Source organism: Astyanax mexicanus, chromosome 7, assembly GCF_023375975.1.
Source record: "Astyanax mexicanus isolate ESR-SI-001 chromosome 7, AstMex3_surface, whole genome shotgun sequence".
Lineage (NCBI taxonomy): Eukaryota > Metazoa > Chordata > Actinopteri > Characiformes > Acestrorhamphidae > Astyanax > Astyanax mexicanus.
This window is the reverse complement of record NC_064414.1, coordinates 25,653,503-25,670,968: the sequence shown is the minus strand read 5'-3', so window position 1 is coordinate 25,670,968 and position 17,466 is coordinate 25,653,503. Positions and strand designations below refer to the sequence as shown.

The window sequence follows — 17,466 nt, the reverse complement described above, 5'->3', positions numbered from 1 at the left end:
GTTTGATAATATTCATAATAATTTCTCACATAACATCCCAAGCTAGATGAAGACTAATACTAATAGTAACATCCAAACATTTGCCAGAATGTTTAATAACATTAAACTAAAAATGTTCTAAGGACATCCAGTAAACTTAACTAAACAAAAAAAATCTGTGATTTAACATGTTAGTGCAGTTTACTTCTTTGAATGCTGTGTTAACAGCAAATTAACATCATCAGAATATGGCAAGCTAAGTTAGAAGAATCATGCAATAATTTAATGTAATAGCATTAAATATTGTGGTAGTGCTAAGCTTAATGGGGAGGGCTTAGGGATCGGGTGGTCAGGGAGCTCCCAGTAAGCTCAGCTGCTATAAGGGATTACTGTATGTGTTTATGTTTATATTTGTGTTTATTTTAGTTTATTTCTGGCACTACCACTGGTGGAGTGCACCTCACCCTACTGGTATTAGTGTGGAGGGTGAATAAGGGTCTCTATCAGTAAGCTAACCTTTCTTTTTAAGACAGAATTTTCATGGATGTTGTAGTCTTTTCTGTCTCTGATATTGTTTAGTACTCTATGCCCAAGCTAACCAAGTAATGTTGCATGCTAAGTATCCCGATGAGTAAATGTAACTGCGTACATTATTTAAAAAAGTGACCCTGATGGTGTAATTTATTGAAGATGTCTTAGCCTCTTACTCTATCACACAAAACTGCCTATGGGATTTTAGATGATGGTCACGGCAGCTCAGGTGACTGCTGATTATGTTAAATCTAAATTGCCTGATCCAGCGTGTTTGAGTTGGTGTGTGACAGGTCATTTTGTGTGATGTGGGTCTTCACTGCTCAGACGATTTCCTCCTTCGTGACTCTTAACAGGCTGACAGAGAAAGAGGTAGATGCATTCGAGTTGTCATGGTAACAATAGTGTGCAGCACCGTTAGCAACACTTTTAGGCAGCGCCTAGCAACCGTTTCCATGTATCTAATGGCCAGGTTACTAGACAGCACCACATAGAAGCATCCCGCTCTATTGGTTGTCTGTTTTAATGGGCGTTCCCTTCAGATTGCTTAATCTCAGTGTGTGTGTGAGAAACACACAAAAATACACTGCAACAGCACCCAAGAGTTGGGTGATCTTTACTGTAAAAATGTTCAGCCTGGCTGTTGTGTGTGTGTGTGTGTGTGTGTGTTACTAGCTGTATGTCCAAATGTTTGTGGACCCCTCGTCTAACCAATCTATGAACTGTAAGTTAACACACATGTGAAAATGCACATAGGACTCTCTGGAGCAGATAAATAAAAACTTATATCTAATACCAGACATATGTTAGAGGGCAATACAGCCCCTAGCATTGATTTGTGGGGCAGTGGAACTTTGTTCTATGCAATCACGTTACTCCATTCAATATTTTTGAGAATTACAGAGCTGTGAATTAGGTAAACTCTTCACCCCTTTAGTAGACTTTGCACAGGGTACTAGAGCCTCCTTCACTTATAGAGTTGTCTCCACTAAACCTTATTGAGATGGATTGATGTCTTGTGGCTATACATTCCCTCACATACATGCCCTCCTTGATCAGGACTCATTGCACTGATTAGCCGTTGTCATGTTTACTGAGAGCCATTATGTCTGCCTGAGTGATTTCCCTCCACCCTTCTCATCCTTTTAGCATTCGCTGGTGTGGAAGAGTGGAGATGCATGCGCCCCTACCACCCTTTCTCACAGGGGAACGAGGGGGCTATTATTTCTGTATCGGCCCTCCTAATGCCTGATGCCGACGGCCTGTTTACACCACATATACAACGTGACTAGCGCATTAGTTCACCAAGGCTAAAAGCAATGCATTCATTTCAACAAAGTCAGCCTGGGACACAAGCACAGGCATCCCAGCGCAAACCTGGTGAGCAGATCTGCAGCAGAGAGCGACGCAAGCCGTCTGTAGTCTGGGACTGCATAGAGACTGACTATGTATCAGATGGCTTTAGAAGATATGAGAAAAGCTGTGAGATTTATGACTGGGGTTCAGCTGGTGACATGTTGATCCTCCAGCACTCTTTGTTCCTCCTTTTCTTATTTGGCAGGCTGATGGGCAGCGCTGGCGAACGCTGGGTGTCAGGCTGAAACCGAACTTCCTTTGTTCTCGGTACACAGTGATCTCAGACGAAAGAGAGTCAAGTGCTGAACCACACCTCAGTAATTAGCATAAGCCTGCCGAAATGTCAGAATGCTGAAGGGGGTGGAAAGCTTTCTCTTAGAACATCAGGATGATTCCCATAGGGCTGGTTAGAGACAGTTTATTACTGTCTGTTTTAATGTATTAGAAATATTTCCTTGTAGGTCCACCTGGGTGTAGCCCATCTGTGGCAATATGCAATTTGAGTACATGCTGTTGGCCTTCATAAAGTCTTAATAGGCAAGTCAGTTTACTCAGCAGCCATCTTTGCAGTGCCACTGGGCAGTAATATCCGGTCATTAAAGAACACCCTTCCATTTCTTTAAACTCGAAAGGACAAAATTCTGTAAACCGTAGGTCTAATTATCAAATAAACTACATATTAAAATATATATATATATATCTGACGAAAAACACAAACACATTAAAACTTTGACTTTGTGTAGCGACTGCGCTTGAGCAGGGGGGATCCAACACTTGCAAACTGACCCTCCTCAACTCACAGCATAACCAGCAAGATGATTGACTCTTTTAATTGAAGAGCATGACTTTATCCCTGAAGTGACAAATAATATTTCAACCAGTGGTTGGTCTTAATAACAGCTTGTGTTTGCCAATATTTAGGCTTTGGATCTCTTACAGCATAGCGACAGAAAGGCCTGAAACAATACAGTGGCAATTCATTCTGCTTGTTGGCCCCTGGACAACAGGTGGTTGTAAGTCCTCTGTGTCTTGAAATCCATACAACTACTGTAGAGCAAAAGAACAGCTAAATCTCCTCTTCAAAGGGCATTATACTACGGTGGCCGAGAAAGCCCAGTGCAGTGCAAATTGAAAAGCGCTGCAAAAGCACAAAACACATCCATCAAAATTACAACACAGGCGCTGCAAATAGAAAAACGCGCTGCAAATAGAAAAACGCGCTGCAAATAGAAAAACGCGCTGCAAATAGAAAAACGCGCTGCAAATAGAACCACAACACAACGGAAGTGAGTCACAACACAACGGAATTTTCCCGGGGGACCTTAAAAGATGCTGTACCCACTGTATACAAAGGACAGTAAGTGGCAAGCTTCTGAAAAGTAAGTTATGTTTATTACCTGTGATTACCACGGTTGTGTGCATATTATTAAAAGTTCTGCTTCACAAAACGCCTTGTTTGCCACTTATTGTCCTTTGTACACATAGTGAAGTCCGAGACGTTACTGAAGACGCAGCTTAGCTGGTACAGTATCTTTTAAGGTCCCCCGGGAAAATTCCGTTGTGTTGTGACTCACTTCCGTTGTGTTGTGGTTCTATTTGCAGCGCGTTTTTCTATTTGCAGTGCGTTTTTCTATTTGCAGCGCGTTTTTCTATTTGCTGCGCCTGTGTTGTAATTTTGATGGATGTGTTTTGTGCTTTTGCAGCGCTTTTCAATTTGCACTGCGTTGGGCTTTCTCGGCCACCGTATTATACACATCCACGAACAACACAAAAACAGTGTTCAGAGTGGTCTATCAATCTGTACTATATCTATACTGTACTGTATCTGTATCTGTGTTACTTTTTAATAAATCCAGAATGTGATAGCAGTTTAAGATTAACTCTGACATTGAGCATTTTGACCTTTTCACATTAGCTAACTTCTTAACATTGCACTTATTAACTTTTAGTTTGAAATCACTCAAAATCAGTGTTATGGAAATTATTTAGCTGTTGTCAAATGTGGCAAATTTGTTTAAAAATGTATTCAATTACTGTAAATACATGTCAATACTGTACATATTAATATTGTACATGTAAAGTATTGTACAAGTGTAATTGTATACTGAATATTATGATTGTTTATCTGCTGATGTGTCGAGTAACAATGCTAAAATACTTACTGTTACTTTACTTAAGCAGACAATTTGGTTACCTATACTTCAGTTAAATAATTTTTATTTCTTTTTCTTTTATTTCTTTTTATTTCTACGCCTTACATTTTCACACAATTATCTGTTCTTTCTACTCCTTATATTTTAAATATACGCTTGTTACTCCTATTAACATTAACATTTACAATTTTAATAGAACATTATAGTCATTATGGCTTTTAGAAAAATATATTTTGGGGAGGGAGGGTTAGTGCATTATAGACTCCTGTGGTGCGGCCTAAGCTTTTGTCATTTTTTTTACCATTACATTACTTCAACTTTTATACTTTAACTAGTTTTGAAAGCATAATGACTTGGAATAAAATCTTTTTACACTGACTTTCATTTAAAGTTAGGAATGTTTCTTCCACCTCTTGACATTAAATCAGTACTATATCCCAAATCCTGACCGGACGCATTTATTAAAGTACAAAAAAAGGACATATCCAGACTTATGGTCACTCTAGCGGACAGTCTGATGCTAACTGTGCATCTTGGCTAGAGGGACTAACTGGTGGGCTAGCTGATGTAAATTGTTGTGACATAAAAATAATCACATTATCTCAGAAATCCTTTTCGTCAAGAGTTCCGCTCTCATATTTTTTATTATTTTGGAGCATTCATGCTCACACACATTTTGCTTCGTATCTGGCTTTAGCAAAGCAAATGCTCTATCTAATTAGCATCAGATCAGGGCTAATCTATTAAATAAATGAAGCCAGTCAAAAGCCACAGATATGAATGCCACTGTAAAAAGATTAATGGTGTTTCAGGGGTTGTGTCGTTGTGTGTGTGTACTGAATTGACAACTGCTTTAGGAAAAAAAAAGTCACTTACAGAGACTGAAGCACTTGGAGAGTCTGAGCTTAAGGAGACTCTAAACCTGAAACCATATTATTTCATTAATAGCTGAAATGTGGAACTTCCTTGGAAGTTGTGAAACATACCAGTCCTGCTTACATTTTTACTAAACAAAAAAAAAGGCTTTTATTGTCTGTGTGACACTGAAATGTTATGAAAATATGACTCATGTTTGGAGAGGCATCTTGATGCTTCTGGAAGCAACTGGCATGTTTTTTTTTTTTTTTTGCTTATGATCAACTTTATGAGGCATTAGCTCCCCATGCTAGGCTAGCATGTTCACAATATAATAAATAAAAACAATTTTAGAGCCAAATTTGCTGTGTGGATGAAAAAATGTTCAGAAAAGGAGCTGGAGAGAAAAAACCTATTTTACTTTGAATACATCCAGATGGACAGGGGGCAGGGTTAAGCTGTAGTTATGACATAGTTAGCTGTGCTTTTCCTACATTTATTGGTGTCTATGTATATTTTGACAATGTTTGTATTGTAGTTTTTTTTATTTCCCGTATTTTTTTAGACTAGTAAGGACGCCTACATCGATGTGAGCGAGGGTGTTGCCATGTTTCTTTTCTAATGGGGAAGCTGAAAACAGTTTATTTGGGTGAGTAAAGTACGTCTGTTTATTTACAGTAAGCTTAGGTTTCCAGTATTTTGTCCAAAAGTGACATAACCAAAGCCAGCTGTGGGTAGCAGTGTTAGCCAACCCTGGTTAGCAGCGCTACCCAACACTGGTTAGCAGTGCTAGCCAGCTGCAGTTAGCAGAACTACCCAGGCCCTGGTAGCAGCATAGTACTACCCAGTAATTAATCAGAGTAGCTTTACTGCTCCTTACAACCAGACAGGTAGAACTTTTACAAAAGGCGCACTGGATTATGAGGCGCATTGACAATTTTCAGGAAAATGAAACAATTTTAGGTGTGCCTAATAGTCCAAAAATTCAGGTATGTTACTTTTGAACTGAATGTTTTTTTGTTTATTTTCACACATCTGAAGCATGAATTTAAGACCTCCAATATTATATATTAACATAAGACATGTTTTTAGCCACTCTTAATTTCTGATATATCAGGAAATGTGTTTTGTGTGTATGTACTAAACCACTGAAATACACCCACAATAACAACACTAGCAGTGTCACTGGATATGGTCAAAACATTGTACATCCCTGAAAAAATACCTGGTCAGAGCTACTCATCTGTTGAAAAACTGGCCAGTGATGAATGAGGCTGAGGATAGCTGACAAACGGTGCATGACAACAGATGGGCTACAGTCTGGACACCTACATAATGACCTATAAGGTAAGTGAACCTCATAAAATGGTCAGTTATTAGAAGTACAGGGTAGGTGTTTCTAATAAAGCATGGGGTAAGTGTGTATCCTCTGAAGTGCAGCAGGTTTACACCAGCTGAGTTGGAGGGTCTGTCTTGTAACCTTGGTGAATGATGAGCTCTTCACCCTAGATGACACGTACCGAGCCATGTATCACATGGCTTTATAAATAACCGCTTGATTGCTTCATGCTTCCCTCTCAAGATTGTTCATCAAGCCCTCTCATTAGAGCTATTTGTTAGCTCCCCTCAGACCATATCTGTCTCTCTGTCTCTCTGTCTGTCTGTCTGCGTTTCTCTGTCGGCAGGCGGTTCCTCGGGTCCAGCTGAAGGCTAAGCTCATGCATCAGTTCATGCCGCGCTGTGTCTCTGAGGGAGACTCATTCACACAGAAAAAGCTACGCCCGCTCGGGCTTTCGCCCTCAACTCATACTGACAGAACGCAGCAAGGTCACACTGCGGACACTCCAGGCACCACATACATTGTTGTGTGGATGACGCATCCAAGTGATACACCTACACACACGTACAGTACAGTACCCAGTACTCAGGAGTCACAGCAGTGAAAGGGCTAAAATTACTGTGAGCAAGAAAAACTCTGCTGGTTGTATAAACTGCTTACTCTTTGCAATCTTTATAATTCTGTCAATTTCTGTGAATTATTTCAGCCGCTTTTCACTCTTTTTTGCACACAGTGACTTCTCCTTCTTCAGTCACTGTTGCCTCATTACTTTGCTCTGTGCAGCTTTTCGAATCACTGACCATCAGTGAGCTTGTAGGAGGACAGGGACCTGTCTGACTTTGTCTGTGTGGTGAAGCATATGCCATATGTACACTGCCTACATCAAAAGGGAGAGAGACCCCTGTCATCCTTTGCTCCGAGGAGAGGAGGGCCAGTTGTACTCACATGGACACCTGGCCAAGGACAGCGTATGGCACCCCCGGGATCTGAAACCAAGCTCACCTCTGCACTACAGAAGCATTGCATTAGCAACAAACTGTAATGAACTTGGGTTTGAACATCTCCTTCAGTCATGATGTCACATTGCTCAGTGCTACCAGCAGTCTATTTTCACGCCTTTCACCTGCTTCGTTTGAAAAGCAACATTGCTTGTGAATATATCTATGACGATGGGTGTGGTGCTCTGGATGTAAAGGTGTGTTCAGGTAAATTTCTTGGCAACAGAAAACACAGGTGCGCCCTGACTGATTTATCCTCTGATGTTTACACACTGAAACTCCAGCTCACCTATGGATTGATAAAATAGGGCCCAGAATCAGTATTGGATGGAACATTTTGTTGCAGTCATTGTTAATTGTTGTTGTTTGTTCAGTAATTTATTCACTTGTTACAAAACTGTGGTATTTATTGGATCTATTCATAGCAAACCATTATGCTATGCAAACCAAGTTTGCTCAGTCTCAGGCTGTTTGAAGGGCAGGGGTGTAAACTACACAACATGTGGCTTGTACACTTTAGGGGTTGTAGATAAAACCTTCATACATTGAAAATTAATACTAAAATCATCCAGACTATAAAAGGAACACAATAATCTAATAAACTGTTAAAAGTGTCAAACAAACCAAAATATTCTGTAAAGCATTTAGGGTGGTAACTCTGATTAACTCATACTGTGCAACAAAGGCAAATATTGGTCTTCCTTTCCTGGGGCAGAGCCAGTTCCATCATAATGTTCTTGATGGTTCTTGTGACTGCACTTGAGGATGCTTTCAAAGTTCTTGAAATTTTTGCGTATTGACTGACCTTCAATTATTTTTATATATCAAGTATTTTCCTTACTTTGTTGAGTAGTTCTTGCCATACTATGGATTAAAACATGAATTCTGATTTGACTGTTCACATGTCGCATGTCCATGGATTGGATATCTATGCGATTTAGGACCACGAAAGTGATTCAAATCTGGTTTGAAAAAAATCTGATTTGGCATGTTCACACAGCCATGAAAAAATGGGATCTAATCCACATTGACCAAAAATTCTAATTTGAGTCACTTCAGCCTGGTAATGTGAACATAGCCTTAGTAGCATCAATGTAATGTAAAGTGTTGAAGAAAGACTACCTGTATGTGCGGCCGGTTGTCTACACGAACACTTGCCCAAACAAACAGCAAGTACTTATATCTCTATCCTTACCTGCCAGGTTTAGTAGACATTTCAGTTCATGAAATCACCCATGAAAAACCCAACCAATCCTCCCTTTCCTACTCTTATTCTGAAAGAAATATATCTTGATGACATGCTGCCCTTCTCAGCCTGTGTGTTTTCTTTTTTTAAACTTGTCTAGCCCACCTTAATGACTTATTCATGTTTGCGTCATTTGACTCATTTATTAAAGAAGATTCAATAGACAACTCACTGTGTGCTCTCTTTTATTTGGTATGGCGTTGAGCCAGTCGTGACATTTTCCATGCACATTAGTCATCATCTAGCCCTTCCTTGGGGGTCAGTTTCTGACAGCAGGACCACTGCTGGCTGGATATTTTTTGGTTTTTAACTCAGCAGTAACATTTGAGGTGTGTAAAAACTCAAAAAAAGCCTGCTATATACTCATTTCAGCCCAACATGCCACTGTGTGCTGCGGTTAGCGTGGTCCATAACTCAAATACTTGCCAGGTCAACAGTGGCCTGATGGTAGTCTTTGAAGTGTTAAAGATAAGGATAATATAGACCATTAGCACAGGTACGAGGTAATACTGCATTCCATTTGATCTCAAATGTTTGAATTTCCTATTTCCAGGTAGAATATTTTAAATTAGAACTAGCCTTTCAACCCTGAGTCTGGAATCCATGATGGCTGCACTACACATCAACAGTAGCAAAAGTAGTAGAATTTTCTGGTTTTATTTGCATTTCTGTCTATTTGTGGTGCATCAAATCAGACATATACACATGAGTTTGGTTTGTCTATATGTGAACATGTTTTCATGGTGTTTGCATTTGCAAAATGCCCCATAATCATTTTTTACCTAACAATGCAAACCTGGGACAATGCAAACAAATGTAAACCTGGAATACAAAGAGCAGGGCATATTTTGAATGGATTTGCTATAAAACACTGGGAAATAACTGTTGAACTAGTTGTGGTAAACCCCAAAGTCTTTAAATAACTGTTTTTAGAAAAGTGTGGCAGTAAAATTTAAGTAAAATAATGTTAATGTTCAATTGCAATGCAGATAATTTGGGCGTGATGTCATTTCCAGTTCCACCATTACAGGTAAATGGAATGCAGCATAGCGTCATTGTGCAAAGTAAAACAAGTATGTATCTCCATTTTTGTCTATTTTTAGTTTAGTACATAATTTAAACAAAGCAACTTTTTTTACTCTTCATTATACTGATGAACAGACCAATAGAAATGCTCCAAAGCTCCATGCTTAAAATATTTTTTTTATGTTTACTTCCGTTAAAAAAGTAACAAGGTTTTATCTTTCTTTCTTAAACCTGTACCTCAATTTATATCTGAAGGTTTATCAGAGTTAGTCTGATCTTAGTGGTTTGAATTAGACTAGACTATTAAACACCAATGACAAGAATCAGATTCTGCAATGTAATGTTGACAACAATCAAGCTCTATGGTTTATATTTATTTTCTTTGGAAAATATACCAAGATATTTATTATGTAAAAACATTTGAGCAGCATTTGACAGAACATCAAAAAAAAAATAACTCCCAAAAAAAAAAAAAAACATTTTCACAGATTTCCACTGAGTCACAAACACAGCCCCCGGTACCCACCATGTCAAATAGACCCTCACATTTTTCACATCTTCACGACGAAATGGCAGACGACTCTCTGCTTCCCCCCAGAGGCTCTGTTAACTAGAGGATCTCCCAGGAGAGAACAGCGATTCGAGCGAAAACCAAACACTTCACAACACAGCACTGCTGAGGCTTTTTCCAGTAGATACTTTGCTTGTTGGGGAAGACAACTTGAGTTTTTGCAGCGATTTGAAGGTTAATTATAATAATAATGGAACTTAAAATATATGTAGGTATATAAATAGAACACTCTTTTATCCCCTCACAAATATGAGCTTTATACAAGGACTTGACCCCTGCACACGTCTGCACTGTCCAAGTAATGCTGTCCACAGACAAAGCATCGCAGAAGACGCACAAATACGTTTTTTGGATACGTGATTCTGTTGGGATAGCATCTGTAAACTCTCACAATTGAATACATCCTTTAATACAGGCACACATACATGCCCCATGAACTCATATGGTATAGTTCTATACATACACGCATACGCACATTCACACTGAAGCACACAACTCCAACCAAAATGTTGTGCTGCTCAACTTCCCAACCTCTACTAGCTACAGTATCACTGTCACAAGTCTCTCTCTCTCTCTTTCTCTCTTGCGCTCACACTTTTGTTGTTTGACAATCAACAGATCATTGTCATTGGTAACTTTCTCCAGCCTTCTATTTTTTTTTATTTTTTTTTAGAACCTGCTAGCTCTTAGATCATCTTCATGTTGACCCTTCTGGGGCCGCTGGTCTCAGTCAGCTCGCTGTTGGCTCCTTTCCTCTTGCGAGGAACATACTGGATATCTACACTGCCTCTGTGCTTGCCTTTTCCTCGACTCCAGGCGAACAACAGCAAGAAGCAGAAGAGAACTACACCTAAAAAGCTGAGGCAGCCCATCGCTGTAGAGACAAGGATGGTGGTGAAGTCCAGCACCATCCGGATGGTGTAGCGCTCCGTGCCATTGATCTGTGAGCTGTTATAATCTGGGTCAAAGAGGAAGCTGCGGTTGGCATAGAGCGCTCCATCCCTGATGCCCAGGCTTTTGACAGCCATTGATATTGATAGCGTAGCATTGCCTGCAGGGTTGGATGCCACACAAATATAAATGCCGCTGTCCTGGGGCTCAGCCATCTTGAACTCCAGTGAGCCGTTGACATGTACGACCACCCGGCCGGTGCTCTTGGTGGTAATGTAGCGCCTGTGAGGCGTTAGCCAGGAGATAGATGGGCGAGGAGTTCCGTCTGAGCTACAGTACAGCCAGGCTCTCTGGCCCTCCTCAGCCTGGGCTGGGTATGTAGACATGGAGATAACCCTGGGTTTGGTGCAAACAACATATTGAAAGAAGCGTGGCTTCACTACCTCACTGAAGGATTTGCCAGCCAGTGTTGTGGGGGCACTGCACTGAGGCTCTACCTCACCATAGAGAAGGGGTGGAGTCCTTTGTAGCAACCAGTGTAGGCGACAGTCGCACACCAAAGGGTTCTGACCAATCAGGAGGCTTTGCACAACCAATGAGGTGGGTAGGACAGATCGTTCCAGAGTTTTCAAGCGGTTTTGACAGAGATCGAGTAGGCGCAATGAAAGGGCACCTTGTAATGCCTGAGGCTCCACCCTCTCTAGCTGTGCCTGGCGCACACGCACCACCTCCAGCCGATCCATTCCACGTAGCCACCCGGACGGTAGCACCCTCAGACGGCTGTATGACAGGTTCAGGTGGGTCAAGTAGGGTAGGTGGCTCAGTGCCGGTGCCACTGACAGGTTTGTATGAGTGATATAGAGTGAGCTGAGGTTCAGCCCTTGCAAGGCTGGTCCAGGCACCCCTTCCAGCGCTGGCCATCTATCTATTTCCAGGTTGCGCAGACGCCCCAGGCCTTTGAAGGCATGTGGAGGCAACTCAGCAATGTCCAACTCTCTTAGACGCAGGTTGGTCAAGCCATGCAGGTGGGCTAGGGCATGGCCAGGCACAGCACTCAAATTACAGCGCTGCAGAGTGAGTGAACGCAGGGCTGGCAGGCCACTAAAGGCCCGTGGTGCGATGAACACCAACTCATTATCGGCTAGTTCCAACACTCGCAGCCGCCGCTGTTCCTCAAAGCCGTAGTCAAGCAGGATGACTAGCCGGTTCTGGCTCACGTCTAGAAGGGTCAGCTCACCCAGGCCGGCCAGGGCACCCCGGGGCAGCAAGGTCAGTTGGTTGGCACGCAGACGCAGTGTGCGGAGACGGGGCTGTGCCCTGAAGCTGCCAGGTTCTACAGATGACAGTAGGTTGTTACTCAAGTCCAGCTCTTCCAGCATAAGCAAGGAGGAGAAGTTCTGTGGAGTAACGATACGAAGACGATTCTTGCTCAGGTCCAGCAGCCTTGTCTCAATAGGGATACCCTCGGGTACTTGAGCCAGACGTTTACGGTGGCACAAGACAGAGCGCGTTGGCACAGAGCACTCACAGCGGGCGGGGCAGGCCTGGGCGGGGCACGGAAACAGCACTAGCGGCAGGAGGGACAACCCCACGGCGCAGGAGAACAAAGAGAACAGCATGACCACCTGCAAGAGGGGAGGGGTGTAGAGATGGAAGGAGAAAAACAGAAATGAAGACATAATTAGTCGTGCCAACACTCTCGACACAGTTGTGTTAAAAGCAACACATAATGTGTTATTTCTGACACGCCGGCGCGTCCAGTTGAAGATAACACATTTTGTATTACTTTTAACACCATCGATGTGTTATTTTAAACAGACCATGTGATTAGATTGTTAACACATAGCGATGCTCTAATTATTCAGGCTGTGTGAGATATATGCTAAATTCCGGTGATGTAGAGGCAACATAGCAGCATCATTTAAAAAACAGGCACACTCGAAAAATTTGTGTAAACAATTTCAGTTTATTATTACAAGTTCACTTCATTGTTTTTTGCAAAAGTGACATTACAAAATACAAACATCAATATTCATAATTTATTCATTAATAGTTGAACAGTTCTGTAAACAAGTGGTCTGATATCTGTTCTACTACAAACAAAATAACAATTTAAATACTTAAATAGATTCATAGAAAAAAATGGACTTCTTAACATAAAGTCATGGTTTAAAGCAATATATTTTAAGCCAAATACTGTAAGAAAGTGTCACATCCATAGCGCTGTGTATAAAATATTTCTTATAATTTCACTAAAACCAACTAGATGAGCCACATTTATAGTGCCAGTATCACAGCCAAATACATTCATATTTTTAACTAACAGATAGCATTTTTCAAGACCCAGCCAAATGGAAAATACAGGATAATTATGTTTGCAGTAGATTACCTCATTTCCAAGTGAACATGCTCTGAATTTGATTTGATTAGGCTAATCTATTCTGAGAAAAATTAATATAATACACACCAGCTTGTCCTTATTTAATTTTGAACACTGTACACAAGTCAGTAAATGAAGTTTTGGATCAGAGGCGTATCTATTTAAATAATCTTGAGTATGTTTATAATCTTGCAGTTATTTACCTACACCATATGGACAAATGTATTGGGACAGCTGCTCAGTGCTTCTTCTGAAATCAAGGGTATTAGAAGGATTTTATTCTGCTTTTGTTGGAGTAACTGTGTCTACTGGCCTGGATCAGCTCTTTTACTAGACTGGAGCATTACTGTGAGGTTCTGATTGCCTGATTCAGCCACAAGAGTGTTAGCGAGGTCAAGGATGTTGAACAATTATCACCAACACCACGTATCACCTTATCTCCAACTCATCCCAAAAGAACTGGACAGATCTCCATCATTTTCACTGAATACAGTTCCACTGCTCCACAGCTAAATACTGGGAGGATGTGTACCCTCTGGCCTATGCCTCTCACTAGGCATTGTGCCAAAAGGATCCATTATAATTGTTCCAGAGAGTCCTAATCTATTGGAAGTATTTCTTACAGGGACTCCACAATGTGTGTGTGGCAGCACTGGGTGTATTTACAGTGGCTGAATGCATTTATTATTAGGGGTGTCCACAAACGTTTGCACATATAGTGTAGCTGTAACTACAGTAGACTATACTGGTAGTGAATTTGTGGCAAATAATATTGTACATCTTTCACCTAGGAGAAGAGCAACATCTCCAGTGCTCCTCTCCACTGTTTTATTAAGGAATTTCCAAAGAGGAAAGGCAAAAAGGCAACACAATACACTGTACATTTACTTTATTGAGACACTCGGATTTAGATTGTTGCTGATTCTCCAGGTACTATACAAACAAATGCAAACATTTGGGCACCCCTGGTCAGTGTTTTTTGTGTGTTTTTGTTGATTTTGTAAGTAAAAATCAGTCAGAACATTTTTGCATATGTTTCCATTTACCTGGGATAAACTTTATATCCGTCTTTCTTTTAATTCATTAAAATTGACAAGTTGCTGCAGAAATTATTGCTTGTTTGCTTACTTTTATATACTTAAAGCAATTCTGTTTATTTCAGCAAATAAATTGAAAATGCAGGGAAGCACAGAATATTTGGCAACTGAAAATATTTGCCAGGCAAGTTAACTGTTGAGCGTTATTTACATAAATACAAGGTAAAAAAAAGTGTAATAAATAGTTTTGTACCCTTATACAAACTGGCTGTTTTTTCAGATGAAAGATAACAGCTGTACAGGGCTAGGATAGTAACACTAACCGAGGTAACTTAGCCATAGCATTTGTTTGTTTACAAAAAAACTGGCTGCATTCCTTTGTAACAAGACACATGTGACTCGAATAGCACTGCTGAGGTACATTTATTGCTGGAATTGCACTTCTCAAATAAATTCTGGATGAAAATTACACTGCTAAGGTATTAAGCTTTGTTGGTTTGTTTTTTCGTTAAAAAGAAAGACAAAATACATTGGGATTTTAATCATTCAGTCATGACAAAAAGGTGTAGAAAAGTTGTGTGTTCGGTATTTATTTTCATTTAGTTTGGTTTGGGTTTCTACCAAAAATGTAAAAAAATGTTTACTTCAGTGCATATCTAGGTGATTGTGCTCTATGATGCAGAGAAAAGGCTATTTTCACTTAGAAAATCAACAATACTTGAACAAAGAGATCCAAACTGACTGTACCGGAGGAAAAGCATACCATTCTGTTACCATTTATTAAAGTGCACTAGAGTGAGATATTTCTTCACAGATAAAACGCATTTAAATTGAACCATGTTTCAGATGTTGTGCACAGAGTTAAGACATAAATCCTCAATAACACTAAGTAAAGAATGGCATTTAGCCTAGTCGTAAGCAAAATACACCAGTCATGGGTTTAAAAATACCAAATACTCTCTGGGTATATTTATTAAGTCACGCCCTTAGTCAAGAAACCTAACCTGGCCATGCTGTGCTGCTTCTATGCTGGGCACAGTACGACAACAAAATGACTGCCCCACTTCCCCTGAATGCAGATCAATAAAGTATAACCTAACCTACGTAGGATGACTAAGCATGACAGGTTCTGTCATAACAAACCCTTGCTTCAATACTTTTGAAATGTAGCAGTATGTCTCATAGCATAGCTTGGATCCTTGCAATAAGCTCCACCACTTTGCATCTCTTCCCACCAGAGATAGGCATATCATAAATATGCTCAAAGAAATTAAAGACTGATGTGAGTTGTGCAGGATACGCCAGGTTACAAACACAATACATTTTAAACAGTTTGTCAATGGCGCACGTCAAACTATTATCTTCAAGAGGAATGGCAACTTTGTTGTTCTCTGCCACGATGATGTACTGAGCTGTAGTGCTGGGGTCGCCTAAACACAGGAGGTGAGGTTGCTGATTTTTCACCGCTCTGTCAGGATCCAGGTGTCTGGAACCGCTTGATCCAGGCTGAAAAAAACAACAACAAAAAAACCCAATATAAATTCACATCAAATTGCATTTCGGAGATGGATTATAGGTTTTTAAAGTGGGTTTAAAGTTTCAGATTATGAAGGAGCCAGAGAAATACTTAACTCCCTTGGAGAATTTGAATCTTAAGGGAGGCAGGAACCTCATAATCTATTATGAAAAAGGTAAAAAAAAAAATCAATCCAAACTCCAAAGAGCGCCTCTTTTTTTTCTGTTCTGGCTCTTCTCCAACAAGCCGTGCCTGTTTTTAAGTTGTCCTCCCTGAGATCTGTCTTATGATGCGTTTTATGTGTTTTAAGGTAGAAAGATGTTTGCTTTTTGATGCTGGTGTTTGTATGAGTGTATCTGAGGGTAGTTTATAGTATGTAATATTGCTCAGTGGTCCATCATATTGTGGGACGGACATTAACATGTAGGTAAATTGTTTCAAAGAGTTGTATTCAATAACTTAAGTTTAGGGGTGTCCGATTATTATTAAGAAGTCTAAAAAGAATGCCTTAAATCAATTTCTTAAAGGTCTTAACAATTTCACAAAATACATATAAAATTTTGCTGTTCCTGTCACACCTTGCATTTCGCAATTTCCAAATGTAATATCTTCGGTGTCCTATGAAAAACACTTTTTTCATAGGACATTTTTGTCGATTTTTAGTTTACTACATAATTTGAACAGACAAAATGTCCCTTACACTGTCCCAAAATTTCTTGATGAATAGACCAATAGAAACTCTTCAAAATGATCTGAAATAAACTCTGTTTACATTGACTTCTATTGAAAGTTTACAAGGTCTCCTGTAAAGTTGCTTTTGTTTTGGAGACAAGTGTTTTTCATTGGACAGCGATGATATACAAGATAGATTATTGTTTTATAGACAGACTGAATGAAGTGGAACCAGCAGCATTATTATAAATCCGATGGGCACTAATTTCAGGTATATTCATTACTTGTTTTTAGCAAGCAGGAATAATATTGTAAGCAAAGAGAATTGTAAATGTATCTTAGATTGGACCCTATTTCAATCTGTGAATAGTTCCATTTTTGTTTGTGCAAAACGTTTTGCCAATTTTTTTTATTGTAAAAAGGTTTCAATTCTGTCTCTGATTGGTATAAAAAACGTTTATATTAAATTTCCCCATACCTACAGATACTGTTATCCTACTATGTGGCTTAGTATCAGAAGAGAACTAGATAAGATGGGGATGTAATGGAAATACAAGACTTTGTATTCAGTCAATGTTACATGTAAAACATGTTCTTTCCTGAGTACAGTTACTTTTTACATTTTTTAAATACATTTTTTAAATACTTACACACTGAATAAAAATGACAAAATCTTATTTAGCTTAGTGTTACTGAGCTTGACTAAAGCATGAGTAGACTGATAAATTGATGTTCTTTTTAGTTATTTATCTCAGTGTTACTGAACTCTTTTATAGACAGACAATAGACAGAACTTTTCACAGTGATTCTCAGGTCATATCATTAACTGGCAATAGCTATACATACACATCACTTTATAATGTTCCATGTGCAGTGCACTGTTTTGAAAGAAACAGCTTTATTGGAAATCATCCAA

At 39.8% G+C, this 17,466-nt stretch overlaps 1 protein-coding gene across 4 annotated transcripts in view; it reads right to left on the bottom strand.

Moving 5' to 3' along the window:
• Positions 1 to 9,836: 9,836 nt before the first annotated feature.
• Positions 9,837 to 17,466, bottom strand: part of lingo2b (leucine rich repeat and Ig domain containing 2b) — a 61,307-nt gene continuing 53,677 nt past the window's right edge. For 3 of the 4 annotated variants that reach the window (XM_007237988.4, XM_049481598.1, XM_022684923.2), the window contains one exon: positions 12,859 to 15,868. In XM_007237988.4, the coding sequence (XP_007238050.3) occupies positions 15,542 to 15,868 (327 nt within the window). In that variant the 3' untranslated portion in view covers positions 12,859 to 15,541. Of the gene's footprint in view, positions 12,571 to 12,858; positions 15,869 to 17,466 lie in introns of those variants that run through there. The other variant, XM_007237989.4, reaches the window with a different exon arrangement.